Source organism: Microtus ochrogaster, chromosome 15, assembly GCF_000317375.1.
Source record: "Microtus ochrogaster isolate Prairie Vole_2 chromosome 15, MicOch1.0, whole genome shotgun sequence".
NCBI classification, from domain to species: Eukaryota; Metazoa; Chordata; class Mammalia; order Rodentia; family Cricetidae; genus Microtus; species Microtus ochrogaster.
The window spans coordinates 19,657,682-19,681,751 of record NC_022017.1 but is presented as its reverse complement, the minus strand read 5'-3'; the positions used below and the strand labels follow the sequence as shown (position 1 = coordinate 19,681,751).

The 24,070-nt window shown below is 39.9% G+C and overlaps 1 protein-coding gene across 1 annotated transcript in view; it reads left to right on the top strand.

Moving 5' to 3' along the window:
- Positions 1-24,070, top strand: part of Lrrk2 (leucine rich repeat kinase 2) — a 138,760-nt gene that overhangs the window by 73,292 nt on the left and 41,398 nt on the right. Inside the window, exons 29-39 of the mRNA XM_026782744.1 lie at positions 805-1,034; positions 1,369-1,496; positions 3,293-3,511; positions 6,589-6,790; positions 7,937-8,025; positions 13,770-13,957; positions 14,816-14,970; positions 15,994-16,140; positions 18,601-18,792; positions 19,758-19,904; positions 21,445-21,545. Of these exons, the coding sequence (XP_026638545.1) occupies positions 805-1,034; positions 1,369-1,496; positions 3,293-3,511; positions 6,589-6,790; positions 7,937-8,025; positions 13,770-13,957; positions 14,816-14,970; positions 15,994-16,140; positions 18,601-18,792; positions 19,758-19,904; positions 21,445-21,545 (1,798 nt within the window). The remainder of the gene's footprint in view (positions 1-804; positions 1,035-1,368; positions 1,497-3,292; positions 3,512-6,588; positions 6,791-7,936; positions 8,026-13,769; positions 13,958-14,815; positions 14,971-15,993; positions 16,141-18,600; positions 18,793-19,757; positions 19,905-21,444; positions 21,546-24,070) is intronic.

The following is a 24,070-nucleotide window of genomic DNA, read 5'->3' as shown; positions in this document are numbered from 1 at the left end:
GGTGTAATTACATTGAAATTTCAAAAAAATTAAAAGTATAACAATGCATAGCATAATTTCAAATGTATTTTTCTGTATCCATTTTATTTTTAAAACAACTTACATCTATAAAACTTAAGCATGGTATTTCTTGAGCATCTAGCATGTCAGATTAGCTTCAATTAATTTTATATTGTTTACTTAGAAAAACAATATTAATATCATTTGATAGTGTAATAGCTTATATAGTTAAAATGAACAAATAAATACATATTATTCTTTTATCCACAACTAATGCAAATATATCTCTTTATCATATATGCCATATATAAATATCTATTTTATTATATTTAAAATATATGAACATATACATGTACATATAGCATAGCCAAGGTGGCCTCATTATCAAACTTTCATTAAAACAGGCTTTGATTCTATGCCATTGTAATGCTTAAAATTTATAATGGATAAGACTTTACTTGTACTGTTTAAACAATCTCCCACATAGACGTTTGTACATGTATATATGTACACATTACATTTTAATAGGTATTGCAAATGGATTTTAGCATTTTGGTTATTTCTAGTGTTGGGATAATGTCATTAGAATTGTCAATGCTGCCAAATATCAGTGGCTGCTCTGAAATCACTAATGGAATCTATGTACTGGTAGCACACCAGAAGGCGTGTGTCTTTTTGATTCCATGACCTTTATGGTTTTGCGTGCTTGTGCCTTTGCATTCACTGTGGAGCAGCTTCGGCAGGGCCCAGTTCCAGCACACTGCTGGGCAGGCTGTTTCATTGCTTCTGTCTTTTTAACATCAGGTTTCTCCAACAACGGCTGAAAAAGGCAGTGCCCTACAACCGAATGAAGCTTATGATTGTGGGAAATACTGGCAGCGGGAAGACCACGCTGCTGCAGCAGCTCATGAAAATGAAGAAGTCAGATCTTGGCATGCAGAGTGCCACAGTTGGCATAGACGTCAGAGACTGGCCTATCCAAATACGAGGGAAAAGGAAAAAGGACCTTGTTCTAAATGTGTGGGACTTTGCAGGTACTCTTGGCATTCTCTTAGCTTTTGTTTTGAGTAGAAATTTTAGAACTGAATCTCCTGATCTAACAGAAAAACAGCTGGTAGATCCTAAGCAATTATCCCAAGCTACAGATTTTGCCCAGAATAGATATTACTCAGAAAGAAATGCCAGCACCCAGCAGAGGTGTCTAAAGTAATCCCTTGGTTGCCAGCTAATAGACATTTTCAAAGCTGTGTGAATGTTGTCTGCTGATCATTTTCTTCTCAAATCCCAGGATGCCTACCCTCTATATAACTTTAATAGTGATTTGTGTCTATTATGTGTAAGACTAAAGTCTCGGTCATCTTCTTCCAGGTCGTGAGGAATTCTACAGCACGCACCCCCACTTCATGACCCAGCGAGCTCTGTACCTTGCTGTGTATGACCTCAGCAAGGGGCAGGCAGAGGTGGACGCCATGAAGCCCTGGCTCTTCAACGTCAAGGTGATCTCTTCTAGTTACACGGAAGTGGAGCAGGGTCCCGCTCTCTGTTATATCTTCTGTTTCTGCTTTTTGTTTGCTTGCTTGCATGTTTTGAGGCCTGGTTTCACTGTGTAGCCCTGGCTGGCCGGGAACTCTCTGTGAAGGATCAGGGTGGCCTTGAATTCACAGAGATCTGCCTGCCTCTATTTTCTGAGTATTGGGGATTAAAGGTGTGCACTCCCATGCCCAGCTATATTCTGGTTTTTTTTTTCTTTCTGATGCGTATATAAGGTGATATATTTTAAAGAACAGTTCCTCCACTTGTTTTGAATCTCTCTTCTTTTTTTTTCATTTTTCCTTTTCTTCTCTTCCCTCCCCTCTCTTTTTTCTTCTCTCTCTCTCTCTGTCTCTCTCTCTCTCTCTCTCTGTCTCTCTCTCTCTCCCTCTCTCATTCTCTCTCTTCTCTCTTTCTTCTCTTTCCTTTCTTTTGTTTCTAAGTTAGAAACCCGTAGATTTTGTGTAATGATACGGAAGTGAAGCATCCCACAATGCTGCCTGTCACCAGCCTCTGAAATCCTTTCACACTCTAAAGTCTGAAAGCACAGACACACGGCTGATTTTGATCATACCATACCAACTTTCCCAACATCAGATGAAGTGTAACAAACACTCTGCACATGGCTAGTATATTTTCAGTGGCCTTTACGTATAAAGCCTTCAGATCCTGCCAGGCAAATGATCCCAGACGGTTGGCCTCCTTTCTTTGATGCCTCTGCTTTGCTATTTCTCTACCATCTACCGCTGCCTTGTTGATGGGCATTTCTTTATATGACTTTTTGAGTTGAGCTTGCAGCAAGAGTCCCTGTGCTCACTCTGTCACCTCCGTGAGGTCCTCAGGAAGTTTGCACTAGGACATCTGGACACGGAATTTGGTAGTTCATGGGTGTAGCTGATAATCTGGATCTTTCTTAAGCATCTCTTTTCTTGCTAATATTATAGCAGATTGGGCAAATAGTGTAGTGGCAGTAAGGTTTGTTTCTGTGGTTTTGGTCTTTCATTCTCCAAACTGAATGACTTTAAAGTGATTTTGTGCTGCTCTGGCGGAGCTTGGAGTTTACTGAACACTTCCTTTATTTAGAAAAACAGCTCCCCAACAACCCGCTTTAAGCAAATGTTAAAATAAAAGGAAAATTACAGTAGCAGTTATTTAAGAACCTGGAAGGTGGTAAGAATTGGACTCAAAAATACATAATAGTAGCTTGAAAATCATTAAATGATTATCATTATTTTAAGTTTAAGGGAATATCTTTGTTGCCATTTGCTGCTGAAACAGTCTATCTAAGCCTGAGTGATTCACTAACGATGGAGATTTCCGGCTCACTGTTCTGGAGGGAGGGAAATCCAGGCCCTCGAGGCTGGCATCTGCAAGGCCATTTCTGGTGTGTCATTCCATGGTGAAAGGCGGAAGGGCAAGAACGCACAGGCCCAGTAGCAAAAGGAAGGCGACATAAGTTATCCTTTTCTGGGTGTCTCTTACTGTAATGACAGAGGCAGTCTGTTTCTGGGCTCAGAGTTGTGACTTTGGCGTCTCATAAAGCTCCCGTCTCAAAACGGTGATGTGCCACAGGATTGTGTGTCCTTTAGAGGACTCTGTGCACACACTAGCAGCAAGGAAAGACAGTCGCTGTTGTCCGCTTCTGAAGCCCTTGAATCTGTCGTCGCTGAAGCACTGAGTTTCATACGTAGCCGATTCCAGCAGAAATGTAAGCAGAAAGGATTTTTACATAAACAGGAAGTGTCTTGTTTCTATCCCTTAGGCCCGTGCCTCTTCTTCTCCCGTGATTCTGGTGGGCACACATTTGGATGTTTCTGATGAGAAGCAGCGCAAAGCCTGCATAAGCAAAATCACCAAGGAACTCCTAAACAAGCGAGGATTCCCCACCATCCGGGACTACCACTTCGTAAATGCCACCGAGGAGTCGGATGCGCTGGCAAAGCTTCGGAAAACCATCATAAATGAGAGCTTGAATTTCAAGGTGGGAGGGTGCGCCCCCTGCAGGCTGCTAGACGATGAAGGTGGGAGGGTTCGCCCCCTGGAGGCTGCTAGGTGTTCAGGGAGGGAGAGTGTGCTCCCGGTAGGCTGCTAGAAAAATACCCCTTGTTCGTTCTCCTATTGTGCTGCTGCTTAGAAATGTCAAAAACCTTGAGGAGAGAGCGTTTATCTGGAAATTGTGGGTTTTTTTTTTCATAGCTCAGAACTACGAAAATACTTTCACTTTAAAATGACTTATTTATACCATACTTCATTCATAATTCATAGAAGTGGGGGTGAAATAGCTAGAGGATCCCGAGCAGAACTAGGAGGATCTTACCGGGATCCTGAGAAAATCATCCAGAGGCCTGTTCTCCCAGCTTCCTCTCCAGGGTTCCGTCCAGAGGCTAAATGTGGTGGTGGGGCCGGGTGCTCCGGTCCTCTGTGGCATCTGATCTTCTCGCAACTTCCTTGGGGGTCCCTATTTTACTTCCATCTTGATCGTCCGTGTGGTTCCCTCATAATTCTTCTCCTGGTGGTTTCCATTTTCTTAAAAATTCCAATCTTTTTCTCTTAATGTTGTGAGATGTCAATACCACTAGTTGGTTGTCAGCGATCTTTAGATAATTACCTAATTCATAAATTAATTTCCATTAATTTCCAGCTTAAGACTTGTGTTTTGAATTCCTTACACTCTCTTTGGTTATCCACTCATTTAGTGGATAACCAGTACTCACAGGAAGGAATATGGTTGAAATTTCTGTAAAAAAAAAAAAAAATGCTTTGAGTCCTTCCGTGTGGCAAACACAATGCTGAGTCTCCTGATTTGTTTCTGTGGAGATCCCAGAATGTAACCAGGGCCTGGATATCCCAGAGTAATTTCTTACACAGCCTCAATGCGTTCTCAAAATTGCTCCAGGGTGGATCGCTGAGTGATAAACCGTGTACAGCTCCATAGCAGTCCATCGGCTCGGCTCTGTCGCGCTTCCACAGACGCTACTCCTTTCGTAAGACAGACAGGGCATCTGTCCATGGGTTTGTCTCTGTGGTACTCAGGGAGAGAAACTGTTCAAGGAACATTTAATAGTTACTAAAGACTCTTCCTGATTTGGGTGGTATTTGTCTAAGAATGGCATCCTGCGTTAGAAACTTTCCACATTGCTTTTTTTTTTTTTTCCAACTGTCCTGTGGGACTAATAAGATTAGGGAGAGTGTGACTGCTTTAAACCACAAATAGAAACCCTTCTCACTGAATTCATCTGTTTATCCAGTGAGTTTACTCCTGTGGCTGTAATCGCACCTAAAGAGTTTCTTGGGATAGATAATTAGTGTTTCCTTTTCCGATACATCAGGTATTTGAAGTACCATTTTGGAAGATGATTTTGCTTTGTAAAAGCCTGAGTTTAGCTGGAGCAAGTCTTTAAGAGAGAGTTGGGTCAGCAGTCCTGGTCACTGCTGCTGCAAGGAAGGGACTGGTCAGTCATCTGGGTTAATCCTACTTTGAGACAGCTGCCAGTTATTACTGTCGATCAGTGAGACCAGATTCCTTTTTGTACTTAAAAATGCATCCTTATAACAACTCTTTACAAAGAAGCCAAATGTGCCTCCCCAAATAGCAGTATAATCGAATAGGAATGCATAATGCTAATGGCGACCTCATTCCGGCATGCTGGTTTGAGCATGCACCAGCTTGCTTCACTAGTTCTTTCAGATGGTGGGGTAGGAGAGCCTGCCATGCTGGGATACCTTCCTCTCTGAAGCTTGCATGGAATCGTCAAGGAGCAGCTTTGACTTGATTAAGAGCGCTCCCTGGATGCCTCGTTGATCTTCTTTGTGTCTTGACTCTTTTTAAACAGTTTCTTGTACTGTTTTTCTTCCCTATCTCAACCTGGTAGTGATCCCATGATCAAGGTGAAAGGTGAAGGAAAAACAGGACCTCAGTCAGTGTGGACCACATTCCTTTAAAGTCTCTCCAGTCCAATAGCATCCTCCTGCTGGCTGGGACCTGCCCTCAGCACTTTTGCCCTCTCTTGATCTGCTTCCTGTAAGACATTCATTTGTTTCTGTTGCCTTCCTTGGGTTAAAACATACCTTTGAACTTGAAGTTGTATGTTGTCCTAATGTGTAAATGCTGAAGAACATACGACCGTTAGTAGGATTAGTTTTCCAGGGCAATACGTGCAGGAAAGCATGGAAGCAGTAGTTCTCAGTGCTGGAAACCAATCTCTGGGTGCAAGCAGAGAGGCGTGAACCGTAGCTTTGTGTTTATGTATATTGGAAAGACCCAGTTTCTCCAGCCTAAGAATTTGTTAGAATTGGGTAGAACTAGTGGAGGCATCCTAAGAATCCAGACACGAGGAGAGGTTGCCCCCTAGTGGCCCTTGGGAGCATTTGGTTTGCTATCTTCAGAGCTGTATTTCTCTTTAAAATTAGATTTACCTGGGGGAAAAAGAAACTCTAAAAAAGAAAAGATATCTGTCACAGAAACCTCGCTTGAAAATCTCACTCTGTCTCTTGGCCAGTGCTTCAGACAGCAGGCTTCTTCTCAGGTCGGGATCACTGGCATTTAGACAAATCTTATTTTCCAGAGTTTAAGGTTCCATGAGAAAACATAACTAGCGGAGGAGATTCCATGAGTCCAGCTCTAACTCTTGATATTACAGTCCAAAAGTCTCCAATACTTGTGGGTGTATTTTCATCTTATAGAGAAATATACCAAAGCTCTTATGTCTTAACCAACCTGTGTACCACGCGCACCCTCAGTGCATTAGGAAATGAAATCACTTTCTCGGTTGGTTATTTGCCTTTGTTTTTGAAATGGGTTTTCTGTGTTAATAGATAACCATTTTTATGCTGTTTTATTTGCTGCATTCCACCCCCCCCCAAGCGACTCTATGTCCTTAATTTCCGTACTTTAATTTCCTCATCTATTCATCACCATTTAGATAGGCTTTGCACCATGTTTCGATTTCATTAAAAACACATCCACCATGTAAAAACTGTTTGTTATGGCTGAATTTCCCGTGCACCACATCTGTGACTTGAACAGATTTTTCTACCTTGTCATCTGTAATTTCATAGATCCGAGATCAGCCTGTGGTTGGGCAGCTGATTCCAGATTGCTACGTAGAACTGGAGAAAATCATCCTGTCAGAGCGCAAGGCTGTGCCAGTGGAGTTTCCTGTCATTAACCGGAAGCGTCTCTTACAACTTGTGAGAGAACACCAGCTGCAGCTGGATGAGAACGAGCTCCCGCACGCCGTTCATTTCCTAAACGAGTCAGGTTTGTGCGATTGATCTGTGTTCTGGCTGCCAGGGCTAGGTCGTGATAATTGGAAGAGATGTCTGAATCTTGTGTATGATCTCTGTCCGAAATGAAAGACAATGCCATTAAAATTCTTAAACACGTTACTGGTGGATTTTATCTTTTGTAAGACCACCATATGTATGAACATTGAATTATTATGTCCCAGGAAAGTATACTTTGAAATTGTCTAAGGACAATGTATGAAAGGGTCCCCGAGCAGGAATGAAGAAGATATGTGGGTTCGGTGCTATGGTTTTGCTATTATGAGACACTGGACCCTTGACGAAGCCACGTCATTTCCTAGCAGCACTTTTTTTTGTAAATATCATTTTTATATAAGAATTATTACTGCAGTGGTTCACTGGGCCACCTTAGACAGTAGAGGCTGGTGTGATATGAAGGGCTTTGTTGCTTAAACTGTGAGCTTGCCATTCAAGTCTCAGCCCACTGCAGCCCATGCCATGCTGGTCCCCTTCCTTGTTAGCTTGCAGAACATGTCATTTGATGTCTAGTCCTAGAGTAAATAGCCAGGAAACAGTTTTGATCCTTGTATGAGTTTTTTTCTTCATGATCCTTAAATCAGATATTCAGAGATGTGTGTTGTTTTTATTTATATGGAAATTAAAGCATGTCTTTGGAATATGCATGTAAAAGAGCAGTTTTAGACCTGTGGGCTGTGACCCCTTTGGGGTCCCATATCAGATATCCTGCAATCAGGCGTACATCATAATCCATAACAATAGCAAAATTACAGTTATAAAGTAGCAACAAAATAATTTTTTGGTTGGGGTCGCCACAACATGAGGACCTGTATTAAAGGCTCACAGAGTTAGGAAGGCTGAGGACTACTGATGTAGAAGATCCAAAAGAATATTGTGAATTTGCATTTATCAACATACACTTTCCAATGCTTGCTGGTATTCCAAATATACTCATGCATATTAACAAGTCATCTAATTTGAAAATGCTTCCTTTACCCTTTTGTGTATCCCTGGGGTAGCATATGCAGGGACCCCAGGGTCCTCCTCTGTGAGACTGTCAGTGTAACTAGCTACACGGAGTTTCTGGGCTTTGTATTATTCTGCATCCCACTTTTCACTCTTCCATGGATTTTCTTTGCAGGAGTCCTTCTGCATTTTCAAGACCCTGCACTGCAGCTAAGCGACCTGTATTTTGTGGAACCCAAGTGGCTTTGTAAAGTCATGGCGCAGGTTGGTGTTTTATATTTGGGGGCATAGAGGCTGTGGTTGAAGAACAGAGTAGGGAGCTCTCAGAGCATTTAGCTTTTTAGTGTTTGTGTTCTGAGAAGGCTGGGAACCAAGGTAATTATAGAAAACTATGGACTACTTGATGGGGAAGATGGAGAAGAACTTCCCGGAATGGACAGGCATCTTTAAGCTCACATTCTTATCTTGGTTTCCCAGTTATGGGCAAATATCTAGACCTCCGTGGTAAGCTTGGTTACTGACTTCATTAAATGAATAAAAGCTTTGTGAAAATATTTAGAATAAAAACTTATGAGGAAACTGGATTGGTGGAACTATAAAATCTATCTGGAAAGTATGCAGGAAAGCCAGGCATGATAGTTTGTGCTTATAATGTCAGTGCTTGGAAAATGGAGGCGGGAGGATCAACAGACATTTAAGGTCATTCTCACCTATTGTAGACAGTTCCAGACAAGCCTAGGACACACACAGTCCTTTCTTCAACACAAAATAAAAAATGTAAAGATCTTAGGAGAAACTTTTCTGAGGTTCAAATATTTATACTTTTGAAAACTGTGCTGTAATTATATTTTTCTATTCATTTTTCGCATAGAAAATTATTTCTCCTCCTGACCACAGCACATTATCAATGAGTTTATACAGAGCAATGACAAAAGCCACCTGTAGTTTTTCCATAGAAAACCACTCAAGAGAGCACGCCAGTTCAGGCGTTCCCAGCACAGTTGACACCATTCTTCTTTGAATTTAATTATGGTGTCTCTTTTTTTTTGTAGGATTCATAGCATAATTTTTCCCCTCCTTTCTAAGTTATACTTGTACCATCTTAATTTTGACGAATAAAAATTTGTCTGGACATTTCTATAGTGCTGAGGGATACAGGAACACCATAGCTCAGGACACTGTGTTTCACTTATTCCTGGCTGAGAAGAACCCAGGGCGATGCCTCCAGCTCTCACATGCGTTGGTAACTATTTTATTTATGGACGTATTTTACAGTTTTCCATGTGGCTCCCCAAGTCTCTAACATGATTATCCTTTTTCATATTGGAAATATCTCTCTCGATTTTTTCATAATGCTAATTAAATTTCTTTAAGCAATCTTGAATAGTACTGCTCAAATCTATTTAAAGGTAGAAAGGGGGTTATTTTGAAGAGAGAACTCATTTGAGGGTAAATCCTGTAACCTGGCACTGAAGAGAACATTTCAACACCAGTGTAATTGGCATTTAATTGCATTTAATTGCAGCGTGTCTGTTCTAATAGTAGGTATTTTCAAATTGGTTTCCACATTTCTGCTCCAATGCCCTGGGTGGCATGAATTTGCTATGTATGAGCTGGTGATGGAGTCATTGGTGTCCTGTGCTTAGGGGAACATTATCTGGAGCTGGCGTCACCTGAGTTGCACTTATTCTGCATATGAAGTTTCCTCTCCTTCCTGTGTTAAGCCTTTATGTCATCACTTAAATAAGGATAATTGTATTTCCTTGGGTGTTGCTTCCCTAATTTAATGTAAGTGAAAGGAAACAAAAGCTTTATATTTAGTACCGATTTGATCTGTCTGATAATTTTAGGTGTTCTCTTTTTGGATATATAAAAATAACTTTGAAGACAATACAAAGGTACAGAGGTAGTTTTGGGGAGTGTGCCAAGTATGGAGTCAAATTAAAAACCATGCGTAGGTGAACACATTTTTCAATGCATGCGCAGTCACCCTGTGAGTTTTGCTGTGTAAGTGGAACACCATGGCAGACAGGATCTCCATATACACAAGAGAAGGATAAAGTTGTCCCCGGGGTAGTAAGTTTCTATGCAACTTAACATGCCTGCGTGGATAATGTGTTAGAAGAGGGCTTGTCTTACACAGCAGAGTAAGGAAGAGGTTTGTATCAATTTTCTTTTTGATAGCAGTGAAAACAGAAAGCAAAAACAAACAATAAAACACCCCATGGAAGGGGGACAGCAAACCACACTCTCCCAACCCAAATCTAAACCCAAGCCAAAGTAGGTTCCTGCTGTAATCACAGTGAAGTTCCCAGAAAGTCTATGGAGTAACTACTTGAAACTTCCTGGAAGTCCTTTTGTATTACCCTAGGTATAATGTTACAATGCTTGTTTAAGTGAGAGTGAGGTCAGGGAGATATGGTCTCACTCTGTAGTGCAGGCTAGCCTAGAGAACTAACTATACAGCTGTAGTTAGTTGTGTAACGCTGCCTGGATTTGAACCCACAGCAATAGCCGAGTGTTAGCCTTCCAAGTGCTGGGATTGCAGGTGTGAGTCATTATTCTTGGCTTTAAAGTGAAAGTGGAATCAAGAATTGAAACAATTCAAAGATTCCATGAAAGATTTAAAAGGTCAGGCAAATGATCATTTAAATTCCCTGCTAGCAGAAGCAACAAAGGTTATCACTTTTATTTGTATACATACATCAGAATAAAGGGATTGTGGCTATAAATAACCAAGTGAAAATAAGAGGGGGTTTGTATGATACCAACCAGCAAAAGTAAATTGGGGTGCTCACCTCCATGTGTCACCAAGACAAGGCAGGAATGGTTTCATTTAATGGTGCAGAAAGTCTTATGAACCCACATGTCATGCTCTGCCCTGAGAAGTTATGCCATGAAAATTAATAAAGAATGTGCAGCCCAGGTAGAGATATATTTGCAAAACTCATTTAACTATATGGTAAAGACATTTGAAAGAGACCTATAGTTCTAATCAAGTGGATCTTTCACAAAGCTCTCATGGGGAATTATTCTTGGGAGATACAGATTTCTTGCTTGAAAAGGTCTATAATTTAAGCATATGAGTTAGTAGATAGAAGATATATCCTTCTCACCTGCTCAGTCTGTATGTTGTTAATTGTATGTATGTTTTCATGTCTGCCCTCTTGGTATTGGAAAGCCAATTTATGTGCTCTTTACTAGGGAAGACTGCTTCGCTCTCTCTCAGCATTTGTTAGGGGCCTGTAGTTCTCTGTGTCGGGTTGAGGTCCCCTGGGCTTTGCTCCATCCACTTCAGCATGCCTATTGGTGTCATCCTTGCTCAGGTAATGTTTGGGCAGTCATGTTGGTGAGACTTTATGGATATAGCTTCTGACATCCCTAGAAGACACAATCTCACTGTCAGACCCTTTGGCTCTTATAGTCTTCCTAGCTCATCTTCAGCCATGTTCCTTGAGACTAGGGTGTCGGAGTTTTTCTTTAGAGGGATCCATGGAGACTGGGCTTCCCAGCTCTACATTTTCCTTGGTGTGGCTGTTGGTAAAGGTTTCCATTTGTTGCAAAGGGAAGTTTCCTCTTTTCAGAGGCCTGAGGACTATACTTACCTGTAGGTATAAGGACAAATGTTTGGAATGTAGTTAGGGACTATACTGACTTAATGAAGTGGTGGTTGGAGGTTCTACTTCAAGAAATAAGAGTTCACCAGCCCCGAGTAGTTGGCTAGGCTTCCAGTACCAGGCACAGTTTTCCTCTTGTTGAAGATACCAATTAGAGAGCTATTCGCTACTGCCGAGGTGTATACGCTGCTTCTGCACCCTTTGAATCATGTGCCATGTCGTTCATTGCCGTGGTTCACTCATAGGCATCATAGGACTGTTGGTTGCTTCCCTCATTTGGGAGATCGCATGGTGTGTTCAGGTGCCATGAAAGTTAGTCCTCAGAGAGGAGACATTCAGGTCAGTTCAAGCTCAGAAGTCTCAGGGTTCTGCATCTGAAGCACATGGTGTTTTCAGTAATCAGGACGTCCATTATACCTCTATGGTACAAGCAAGGGCAATAGCAATAGGTTATACATCTGTGAGTCTCTTTGACGCCCTGGCCAACAGTTAAAAAGAGGGGCTTCTCATGGCTTTCAAGTACTTTTTGAGTATTTTTTTTCAGTCTCTTTATCAGGATATTTGGCTCTTATTTTGCTGTGTCTTTATTTTGGTGTTAGAGAGGTACTGACTTTGTAGAAGGGATTTAGAAGTGCTCCTTTTTCCTTCTCTTTTCTCTCCTTATTTGTGGGGAATCGCTTAAGAAGGATTGTCTGTGGGTCTTTGGAAGTCTGGTATAATTCTGCTGTGAATACATCTGGTCCTAGACATTTTTTTAAAAAAAGGTGAAAGGCTTTTTATTACTACTTCAGACTCCTCACAGGTCTGATTACACTGCTGAATTATTTTTGGCGATTTGGCTTAATTAAAAATTTACCCATTTCTTTTTGGTTTTCCAGGTTAGTGAAGTACAGGTTTTGAAACTGGAACTTTGTTACTCCACATCTTGGAGGCTGAAGGTACAGGTTCCGAAAAAGATAGTTAGGATTTGCACATAAGTAGCTGGATTATACTAGATATTCCAAATCAGTTTTTCAAAGTTGACAAACTCAAAAAAAAAAAAAAAATACTCAGTGTCTTACATGTTCCAGATGTCCTGTTTCAGAGATGATAGCCGTTTGTGCTCTCACCAAGCTGACGTGAAAAGGAGGAAAAAGATAACTAATGCATAGGCATGGGAGCTATTAGAGGGCACAGTGTTCTTTAAAGAGGATAGTGGTATGCCTGGGCACTGCAGTTGTCAGGTCTCAACAACTCAGAGATAGTCAGTGACAGTTCCCAGCGTTGGAAGAATTGTCTGAAACTGCCCTGGAGGACAAAGGGTGGGAGAAACCATCATCAACACAATTCCCTACCCAAGAGCCCAGCAGACACAGTCATTACACACAAGCTGAGGAGATGGATGGTACCTTCCTTGGTTTAGTAAATATCACACATATGAGATAGACAGAGGTGGAAGAATAAGCCTGTGAGCCAGAGGGTTTTACTGTCTAATACCTCAATGAACAGATAGCAAAAATAATGTTTGCCTCTACTTAGGGACCTTTTACACATCGTAGAGGTATGGAAGATAATTACGCTTAAGCATCTTTAAAAAAGAAATTTGTCTAAAGTCCATTGAATATGTAATTATGGCTAACACAGGGGCTTAGTTTATGCTTAAAATGATCACACCTACTTCTTAAGCTTTATGTACAATATGTTCATTCCTCTAGCAACGTAAGACATAGCCATCTTTAGTATCTCATTTCAGAGAAGGAAATCATCTGAAAACAAAACAAAAACAAAAACACAAACAAGCAAAACACACACCCAAACCACCAGCTACCTTCCCCAAGGTTCCACAGCAGTAACAGAGCCGCATTTGGACATAGGTTCTTCTTTTCCACTTTCATATTCTTAACTGGCAGGATTCTGTCTAATGCCCCAGATATGTTGTGATCACCAGGGTGGCATGTTAAAGGGTGGATTCACCTGCCTCTCTTCAGATTCATTGACTCATGCTTGCCCAGTAGAATCCTGTAACAGGGTGTGGTCATACTGCTTCTTTTCCATTGGTGTAAGCTGCCTCCTATCATGGAAACATCAATGTATACAGCCAAAATTTTGGATTAATACCTAGAAGATAATTTCTTGGAATGTAGAGGAATATGTTCGTAATGAGACTGCAGAATGGGTGCTGGGGATTAGGACCAAGAAAATCCTGAAGAACTGGATCCTCCTCCCTTAGTTTTCCAAATGCTTCTAAATATTTGTTTTCCTGAGCTTCCATGCTCTCAACCATACAGAGATTCGGTCTTGACTTGTTTTAGCTTCTCTCCTTATGTGCACCAAGCAAAAGGACATAAAATGGTTTAGGTTGGAAATGTTTCAGAAACTGAGTCCTTGTAATTGTGAGTTCGAATCTTTCAGATTCTGACAGTGAAAGTGGAGGGCTGTCTGAAATATCCAAAGGGCATCATTTCACGGAGAGACGTAGAAAAATTCCTTTCAAAGAAAAAGCGATTCCCAAAAAACTACATGACACAGTACTTCAAACTGCTAGAAAAATTCCAGATTGCTTTGCCAACAGGAGAAGAGTATCTGCTGGTTCCAAGCAGGTAAGACAGACCATAAAAATTCAGTAGAAATTGACCAGATTATATTATTTTTTTGTTGCTGAAGTAATTGTTTTCTGTAGTAGATACATTATTTTTGGTAAGCTTTTTGGCAATGCATAGCACATATTTTGAAAACCAGTGCAGTTGATTTAATGTCTTAAAGAAATAGAATATATATATATATATATATATATATATATATATATATATATTTCTATATTCTATATATTCTATTTGGCTTAACAACACTCAAATTATTTAAGGAAGATTAACAGTAAAGCAGCGGTGCATGTGCATGCACATCTTATTCACTTGCCAGTAAAAGAGTTATATTAAGTTAGGGAAGGTTAAGGGAGACCGTGAGTTTCCAGCAAAGCTTAAAATAGCAAGCATCATGGTGAAGGGCTGTTTTCTAGCCCGGTTTGAGAAAATTCTCATATGAAAGTTAGTGGAAATGCCCCAAGGTGCTGAGAGTGCAAATTATATTGATTAATGGATGCAGCCAATTCTAAATATAGACGTACTTGTTTCTAGGACATTATTTTTTCAAGTTTCATGTAATCTTAATATCTGCTTTTATGCTAATTTTATTAATTTATTAATACACATACGATTGGTGAAATTTTTTTGTGCATCTACTTCATATGAAAATGCATTTCAGTTGAGTAGCCTCCAAATTCTTGATGTGGAAGAGCATGTGACAAGAGAATATTATAAAACAATACAATTTGTTTGGAGTAGTTATTTGCCTGAGTTTGAAACAGTGAAAAGCTCAGGGCACAGTGCTCAGAGCACCATCCTCAGGCTACCAGGCTCAGGACACCATGCTAGGTTTCTGACAGTCTCTCCTTTCTGCAGCTTGTCTGACCACAGGCCTGTGATAGAGCTCCCCCACTGTGAGAACTCTGAGATCATCATTCGGTTATATGAAATGCCATACTTTCCAATGGGGTTTTGGTCAAGGTTGATTAATCGGTTACTTGAAATCTCACCTTTCATGCTTTCTGGAAGAGGTATGTATTTAACGAAGCTTACTATGTAGACAAAGTAGAAAGAAATGTTGAAGTAACGTGGTACTTACCAGAGTTAACCCGTTTGGAAGGCAAGAGTTGTCAATACATGAACAAGAACCTACTTAGACAGTTTGCTGGGAGGAAATGCTCCAGTTCTAGTAGCAGATGCATTTCCGTCAACTGTGAGTATTGTACTTCCCAGGACTTAACAAACAGGAAGCAATAGCTTTAAAAGATGGAGTTTAGTGGGAGCCATTAGTTTAAGTGTACACACGTGTACACACATTCACACACACTCGCACACATTCACACACATACACACACTCGTACACATACCTACACTACACATATACTCACACATATACACAAATATGTACACATGCACGCACACACATGAGCAAAGAATAACTGATGTATGGAGAGGGGCTTTTTCTCAGCAAGTGGAACAGTTCTTGGCTTTCTGAGGGAGAGACTCTGACCCCAAGCGTCTGCTGCCCATCCCCAGGGACTTGGACAAAGGGTAAAGCTATGTTTATATATGGTAAGCTCTCATTCTAAAGTAAGAGGCATTGTAACATGATAAGGAACTATCATTGGGTTTCAGGCAAAAGATAACTGCAAGTGTTACTGGTTTCTGAAAAAAAGTCATGTTTCTTGGTATTAATGAATAAAAAGATAGCTAAAATGGACTTAAACGTTTGATAATGGTGTTAATATAATTGATTTGTAGAACAATTATGAAAAGTTACTTGTGATTTTTCTATTTTAACCATGTAAAACTCTTTATCAAGAGCTTGCAATGTGTATTAGATAGTATACAAAGCATTTAACTTATGTGATTGAAATATTAAGGAAAAAATTAACATTCACTTGGAGAAGGACTTATAATTAAATAAATCAATGTTCATTTCACAGCAAGTATATATTACTATTACTTAAGGTATGACTGATAGTTTATCCCATTTAGTGAATGAAGTAGTTAATAACTAATGGATGCATCTGAATCTATCTTTAAACTCTCAGAGAGAGCACTACGCCCAAACAGAACGTATTGGCGACAGGGCATCTACCTGAATTGGTCCCCAGAAGCATATTGTCTGGTGGGATCCGAAGTGCTGGACGATCGACCAGAGAGTTTCTTGAAAATTACAGTTCCTTCTTGTAGAAAAGGTAAGGAAGTTAACTCGGAAGCTTGCATTGTACCTGTAAACTAATCTAACCTTAAAAATAACATTTTTTCCTGGGGGTGGGGACCGGGTTCTTTCCTGGCTGTTCTGGCTTACTATATAGACCTGGCTACCCTTGAACTCAAAGAGATCTGCCTATCTCTGCCTCTCGAGTTCTGGGACTAACGCTGGGAACCGCTATAACTGGCTAATTTTTTTGTTTTATGCATATTGATGTTTTGCCTGTATGTTTGGCTGTGTACCGCCTGCAAGCCTGGTGCCTGCAGAGGCCATTCTGGAAGTGGAATTACAGATGGTCGTGAGGTGGAAATAGAACCTAGGTCCTCTGGAAGAGCACCCAGCGCTCTTTGTGGAAATATAATGGATTTCACCCTGACATTTTTACACGCATATGCATTTTTATTCTTCCCTACCATCCTCATCGGCTCTCTTCTGCCCATCACTGCCACCACCCCCCAGTAGTTCTCCTGTGTTTCACATCGCACATATGCAGGTGTGTGTGTGTGTGTGTGTGTTTATTTAAACATATATGCATGTATGTATGTATCTATCCTCTATGCATCTAGGCTCTACATATGAGAGAAATTATGTTTTTTGTTGTTTTACCCCACTATATTGCTCTCTGTGGTTTCTTCTTCCTTCCCTTTGACCCTCTTCTCTCCCTTTCCCCATGTATGTATTTCTCCATTAAATATATTTGTATCTAAATCTAGGTTATGCCTATGAAAGAAAACTAACAGTATTTGTCTTTCTGAATCCAGTTTATTTGACTGAGCATAATGATCTCCAATTTTCTTTTCCAGCAAATGAGATAATTTTATTTTTTCTTATGGCTGAATGAAACTCTAATATGTATGTGTGTGTTTTAAGAATATATGTTACCTTTCTCTATCTTTTTGATAATGGACATTTAGGTTGGCTCCTTATCTTAGCTAGTGTATACAGTGCAACAGTAAACATGGTATGATGTGTGTGATGATGGTCTTTGGGGTGATTCTTTGTTTGTGATCTAACAAATAAATCCTGCCTGAAGATCAGACTATAGAACTAACCACTAGTTAGCCATAGAGGCCAGGCAGTGGTGGCACACATCTTTAATCCCAGCACCTAGAGACAGAGGCAGATGGATCTCGTTGAGTTCAAGGCCACCTTGGGCTACACAAGATTAAATTTATCTAAAAGAGAAACAAAGCTCACACTCACGCCTTTTAATCACAGCACTAGGGAGGTGGAGACAGGAATGATATGGCTGGGTGTAGAGAAGAATATAAGGTGGGAGGAGACGGGAGCTCAGAGCCGTCTGAGGATGCAGTCTGAGGATTTGTAGGGACAGGCTCACCCCTTTAGTCTGAGCATTGGTAGAGTGGCTGGCCACTTTCGCTTCTCTGATCCTTCAGCTTTCTCCCCATGATAGCTGCCTCCGAGTTTTTATAAATAGCAACAATTAGAATTCAGGTTCCAGGGCTCAGATGCCTTCAGGCTTTTATACAACCACTGTGTGATATTTCTGTTTTTAGGGTTTCTGTGGAACCTCCACACTGATTTCCAAAGTGGCTGCACAAGTTTGCATTCTCAAACAGTAAGGGACAAGGGTCCCTCCATCCGTACGTCTTGTCATCATTATTTTGTCATTTATTGTCTTGATGCCAGTCATCTCCCAAAGGAAATTTAATTATCATTTCTCTGATGGCTCAGGATGTTGAACAAGTTTTCAAACCACTATTGACTATTACTATTTCTTCTTTTGAGAACTGTGTACTCCATTTATTAGCTTATTTATTGAATGGATGAAGGTATATTAATGATTAGTAGGTGGTCTCTTACCTTTGCTGATTATCTTCATTGAGGTGCAGAAGTGTTAAAATGTCACACAGTCCTACTTGCCAATTCTTGATATTATTTTCTGTGCTATTAATATCCTGACTTTCAGAAATGTCTTTCCAGTATCTGTATCTTGAAGCACTTTTCTTTTGTTTCCTCTAGCAGATTCGGGGGTTCAGACCTTACATTGGGGTCTTTAATATATTTTGAATTGAATTTTGAGAAGAACAATGTTTTTTCTAATTCTGTGAATAATTGGGAATTTTAATATTGATTGCAATACCATAGAAGATTGCTGTGAATAACAGTAGCTTTCGTTATTAACATTGATAAGCAGGGGAGGTCTTTGCATATTCTGTCTTCCTCAGTTTCTTTTTAACTTCGTTAAGGTAGTATAAAGAGTAATGGTTTGCATTTGGTGTTTTCACGTACATGAATATGTCCCCATACTTGGTCATCTGTACTTCCATACCTCATTCCCTTCCCTTCTTGCTGGTCACTTCCTTCGTCCTCTTCCTCTTCAATTTCTTTCCATAATGTTTAAAGGTTTTGTTATGGAAGTTTTTGCTCATTTATTCATGGTAAGAATTGTCCATGAGTTTTTTAATTTTGAATTCTGTAGGTTGTATTCTCTTGGGCCAAGTTGTGGATCACATTGACTCACTCATGGAAGAATGGTTTCCTGGGCTGCTGGAGATTGACATTTGTGGGGAAGGAGAAACTCTTCTGAAGAAATGGGCGTTGTACAGTTTTAACGATGGCGAAGATCATCAGAAGATTCTGCTTGATGAGTTAATGAAGAAAGCAGAAGAAGGTAGGTGTTGGCACAATTTTCAAATGTGTTTAAGGTGCCCTTGCTATTTTTACATGACTTTAATATATAAGCATTATTCACACCATAGGGTTGAGTTGAATGAATTGCTGCATTCAATTATAGTGACAGTTCAGAAAAGTAAAGTTCACCTAGTATCAGTAATAGCTTGTATTTTATTTTCTCAAAAGTGTTGATTTCCAGTTTAAATACTGGATGCTTGTGATCATAATTATATTTGACATTTTTCTGTTTCTGTAATAAAACACAATGATCAGGCAAATTATAGAGGAAAGAGTCTATTCTGGGCTTCTAAGATCAGGGTCCATAACGGCACAAACAAGCAGCAGTCACAGCAGCTAAATTTGGAAGCAGAGAGCTCACATCTGAAGTCACAAATAGGAAGTAGAGAGAGTTAACTTGGAATGGCATGTGGGTTTTGGAAACTCACATCCTGCCCTCAGCAACATACTTCCTCCATTATGGTCACATTTCTAATATCCTCCAAGCTCCCACCATCAGGGGACCAGATATTAAATGCCTGAAAGGCCTGGGGGACACCTCATTTAAATTACCAGGGTAATCTCATCTTTGAGGGGAAAATATTAAAGAAAACCCATGCATATGACAGAACTGTTAAAAAAGATGGAAACAAATCATTTGTAGGTAGCAGTATGCTTGCCATGCATTGCCATCATAGATGTGGCAGAAACAGAGACTAAGGGCTTATTGGTCAGAGGCTATCTGTTCTAAGTCAGGTAGAAGTTCTACCACAGAGTGAGTGAACCTAGGAATATGTGTTTAAAGTTCTAAGTAACTTGACATTAATATTTTAGTTGTTTATCTGAATTTTCTAGAAAAACCTATGGCTGGCAGAAAAATCTAAAGATGTCATTTTTTTTCTAAGCCAGGAGCTCACATTTTGTATACCCTCACATTTAAAAAATAATTTTTTACATACTTCTTAGGAGACCTGCTAATCAATCCAGATCAACCAAGGCTCACTGTTCCCATATCGCAGATTGCTCCTGACTTGATTTTAGCTGACCTGCCTAGAAATATTATGTTGAACAATGATGAGCTGGAATTTGAAGAAGCACCGGAGTTTCTCTTAGGTAACTATCTTTGTTATATTTGAAACAAACAGCAACAACAACAAAAACACAAGTAGGATACAATTTTCCCCTCTTGATTTAGAAAACATTCAGCTATTGCAGTCATATCTCTACTTGTTTTATATATCTGATATAATAATTTTCACTTAGAATGATATACTTTAAAATTGTGTCATATCGTGGATCTAGAATTTGCTTTGTATACATGCCTGTAGACCAGTCAATGAGTTTGAGGCCTAGCAGGAAGCATGATTATTTATGGAATTTTCCTTGAGCTTGCTCTGCTCTTGAGCAATGAGGTGGTAGAAGGGGGAACTTCAGTTGATAGATGTGAAACAGCCTTTCTTCATCCCAAGAAGGATAAGTAGAGAAAGAATACTCCTGCTCAGTCACTGAAATGAAGCGCATAGGACAATATGGGGCTCTTTCCAATAGTCATCAAATTTGGGGACTAAAAATCAGGAGCATTAAATTGGTAATATACTCAACTTCTGGTATTTTGTGATTGTTCTTTTTTGGGTGTGCTGAACAGTTTCTGATTTTTAGCTGAGCCCAGGAATGCAATTCAAAGGCTTTTAATCAGGTCTACAGGCCAGTCTGATACAGACATTTTCTCAATTGAGGTTCATTCTTCCTAGATGACACTACTTCATGTCAAATTGACAAAAAAAGCCAATCAGCAGAGCAAGTACAGGATATATATTAATATGTATGAATAAACTTATTTTGTAAATATGGTTTTGATATATTTCTGTAGACTTTTGTGGGTTAGAAGAGTTGGGTACATTTTGTCTCTGAAAGATTATTCTTCTGGAAAACCAGCATAAATGGGTAGGTACTTCAGTGGTGTGGTTTGGTATGAGGACTAAAGGAGAGTTCTTGCTTTCAATTTTCTTTTCTTCCTAGATGCCATAAATACACAATAGCAGTCCACAATGTTGTATTTTTCTGGACACACATGGTGTATGACAGTTTAGACTTCACATTTCTATGACAGTGATTCTCGAATAGGAAAGGACTTTACAAGACCAGAAACCTCTACACCCACCTGAAATGTTGACCTGTCTTTCAAGCATGTTTTTTTTTTCTCTCACCCTCTTAGGATTTTATTTTAAACTTCAGAGTGATATTGAGAACATCTCATTTTAATTTTATTGGATGTAAAGAAAGTGGACTAAAAATGAATTGGAGGCAAAAAGTAGCAGCATGGTTTTCAGTGGGCTGTGACTGAGATTTGGAAAAGCATATAGGATAGGGCTTGTGGCTGTTGTGAAAAGTATGCAATCTGTATCCTCATATGAAGAGACAAAGTCTGAGGACTGGTGACATTGTAGATCATATAAGGCTGAGAGTCAGATCCATGGGTGAACTTGACTGTGGCTTATTGACTAGAAGGAAGAGGAAGCATTCAATGAGATTGATTCTATAAACAAGGGGGTCAGGTTTTTATGAATATACAACAGGTACAATTGTGGCACATAGAACAGATTTGGTTTCTCTCCTTGAGAAGATTAAATCTTTCCTATTTCCTTCTCAAAAGGTGATGGAAGTTTTGGATCAGTTTATCGAGCTGCCTACGAAGGAGAGGAAGTGGCTGTGAAGATTTTTAATAAACATACATCACTTAGGCTGTTAAGACAAGTAAGAAATCCCAGAATGTTATTATATTAACTCATATGACATTTTCTTTTTTTTCCAGGAAATCCCTATTTTTCATACATTTGTCAAAGTCTAAAACAAGGATCCTCAAAAATTTACATTCATACTTCTTCCTTCTTTATAGAGCTAAAACATTTTTTTTTCTGCTAAATGAAAAAGAAAAGAGTATTTTGAAACTCCTCTAACTTTAGTACTTAAGTTTGAGGTAAAACCAGGGGAAGGGTTTCATTTTTGCAAGATGGTCTTTCTTAGTGCGATGGGCTAGTTCTAGTCTGGGCAGTTACGTTTCACAGACATGGGGAATTAGACACATGAAGTCTTGTGTGTCTCAAAACAGTCAAAAACCGCGCCTACACAATAGCCCAGTGAGTTAAAACTGACAGCTTTTGGCCTTAACTGCTGCCCTTTCCTTGTCAAACATTTTTGTTCTGGGTAATGCTGTGTACACGTTGGTAGAGAGCTGTGTCACTGAGTCAATGTGCCAATAAGGGTTATATTGCTTAGACTAGTCCTATCACTTTATAGTGTAGCTAGGACTGAGCTGCCTCGGTAAAAATTATGTACCTCAGTAAAAACTCAGATACTCTTAGAAGGAAGAAAAGGAGATACAGAGCCAGCAGAAGTTGCTCTAGTTCTTGTTTGGGTGCTGGTTGGAGTTACTCCCCTCTTCTTGACTTTCTGCTCACATTTGAAATAAGGAAAGACAGGACTGGAAGAAAGGTAAACTCATTATTACTTCTGTATCGTTTAATAAAACTCTTATTTGGAACCTATCCTCACAATTTTTCTTAACTTGTGAAAAATATCACTTGTGACCTGAATCTAAATTAGTATGGGATACTTTAAATATTATAGTACAAAATTTTAGTTTGAATTATGAAAAAACATCATATAAAGTAGGCTGAGAAATTTTTTATTGATAATATCAAAAGTCACATTGTAGTTACTTGAATGAAATGAAACATTCTTTAAACTGAAGCTAGACTTTGAACTAAATCTAGCAAATCTCTTTCAATCCCAAGGTAATTTGTTGTCAAAACGCTTTTCCAATATAAAACATCTGGCTTAGTCTTCTGACTGAGGGTAAACAGAAGGAATGGCACTTACTTACGTCAGGTTTAACAAACTGAGCTAACCAGACATGGTGAGAAAAGGCTTTTCTCTTCTAAGTAAATATGATTGCAATATTAAGCTTTGTTCTAGAAAAGCCTTCTTTCTCTTGGGATAGCCAGCATCTCTGTGTTAGCTTTCAGAATTCTGCAGACAGTCAAGTTAGCACTGGCACTCCACAGCTTGGAAGCCCCGTGTTAGGAAGCAGGGCTTCTGTTATCACACATAAGACACAAGTCAGCTTAATATCACAGAAGATGAAAAGCACAACTAAAGTATGGTGTCAGAATAAAGACTAGAAAGAGGGGAGAGCAATGGAATTCAGAAATCCCACCATAAGAAACTGGAAAGTAGTTCCCCATAACATATAAGTGATCTAGAGGGATGTGTGTGTAGAAAGAATAAGCCTCAACTAAACTACACTTTCGGAGTGAATGTGTATATCCAGAATACAGGTGAATATGGATGTCACACACAATGATGTCATTTAGGAGATTGTTGAGCTGCTCAAGGTAGGATCTAGAGGAAGGACTGCCCAAAACAATGGTAGCATCTCTGCTTCTTGTTGCAGCTGGGAATGGCTTTAGGAAAGTGGGCCGAGGCGGGACACTTAAGGAAGTGGTAGTGTTTGGCTAATATCTGATTGTGAAGAGGCTCTTAGCCCTGGGAAGGGTGCGGGTATCAACAAGGCCAATGGGTTTTAGCATATGCAGAGCTCTGGGCTGAGAGGAACTGGCATGGTCTTGGGATTGAAAGATTCACACGTGACTGAAGGAGGGTGAATACAGACGAAGTAGGATGTCGGAGGTAACGTGGAGCTTGACCAGGTCAGGCTATGGGGACATGGAAATACATGGGGTTTCAAAAATATTTAGTTTTTATTTGTATGTGTGTTTCTGGTGTCATATGTATGTGGGTGCTGAGGCAGCCATAAAAGAGTGCAGGGCCCCTTGGAGCTTGGAGTTACGGATGACCGTGAGTCATTGGGTGTGATGTGGATGTTGGAGACCGAGCTTGGGTCTTCAGGAAGAGCTGCAACAGCTCCTAATCAGTGAGTCATCTCTCCAGTCTTATACATGGGATTTTAATTTAGGAGTAGTAGGAAGACATTGGAGTTTTCAGGCAGGGGACACCATCTACTCCTGTGGACTTGACTCTGTGTCCTTAGCAAACTGTGGTTTTGAACCCAGAGGCTACAGTTTGCCCCTTCTGTCAGTTACAGTTGGCTCAACTACTGTTCTCTTCTCTGAGTCTACGGCTGAAAAAGATTCCATGACTTAATTTAGGGACCAGGATAACCCCGCCTGTTAGAAGACCACCTATTCCTTCCATTCTCTCATTACTCGATCTCACAAAAGCAGATCAAAAGGAAAAAATAGAATTTAAAAATGCAATTT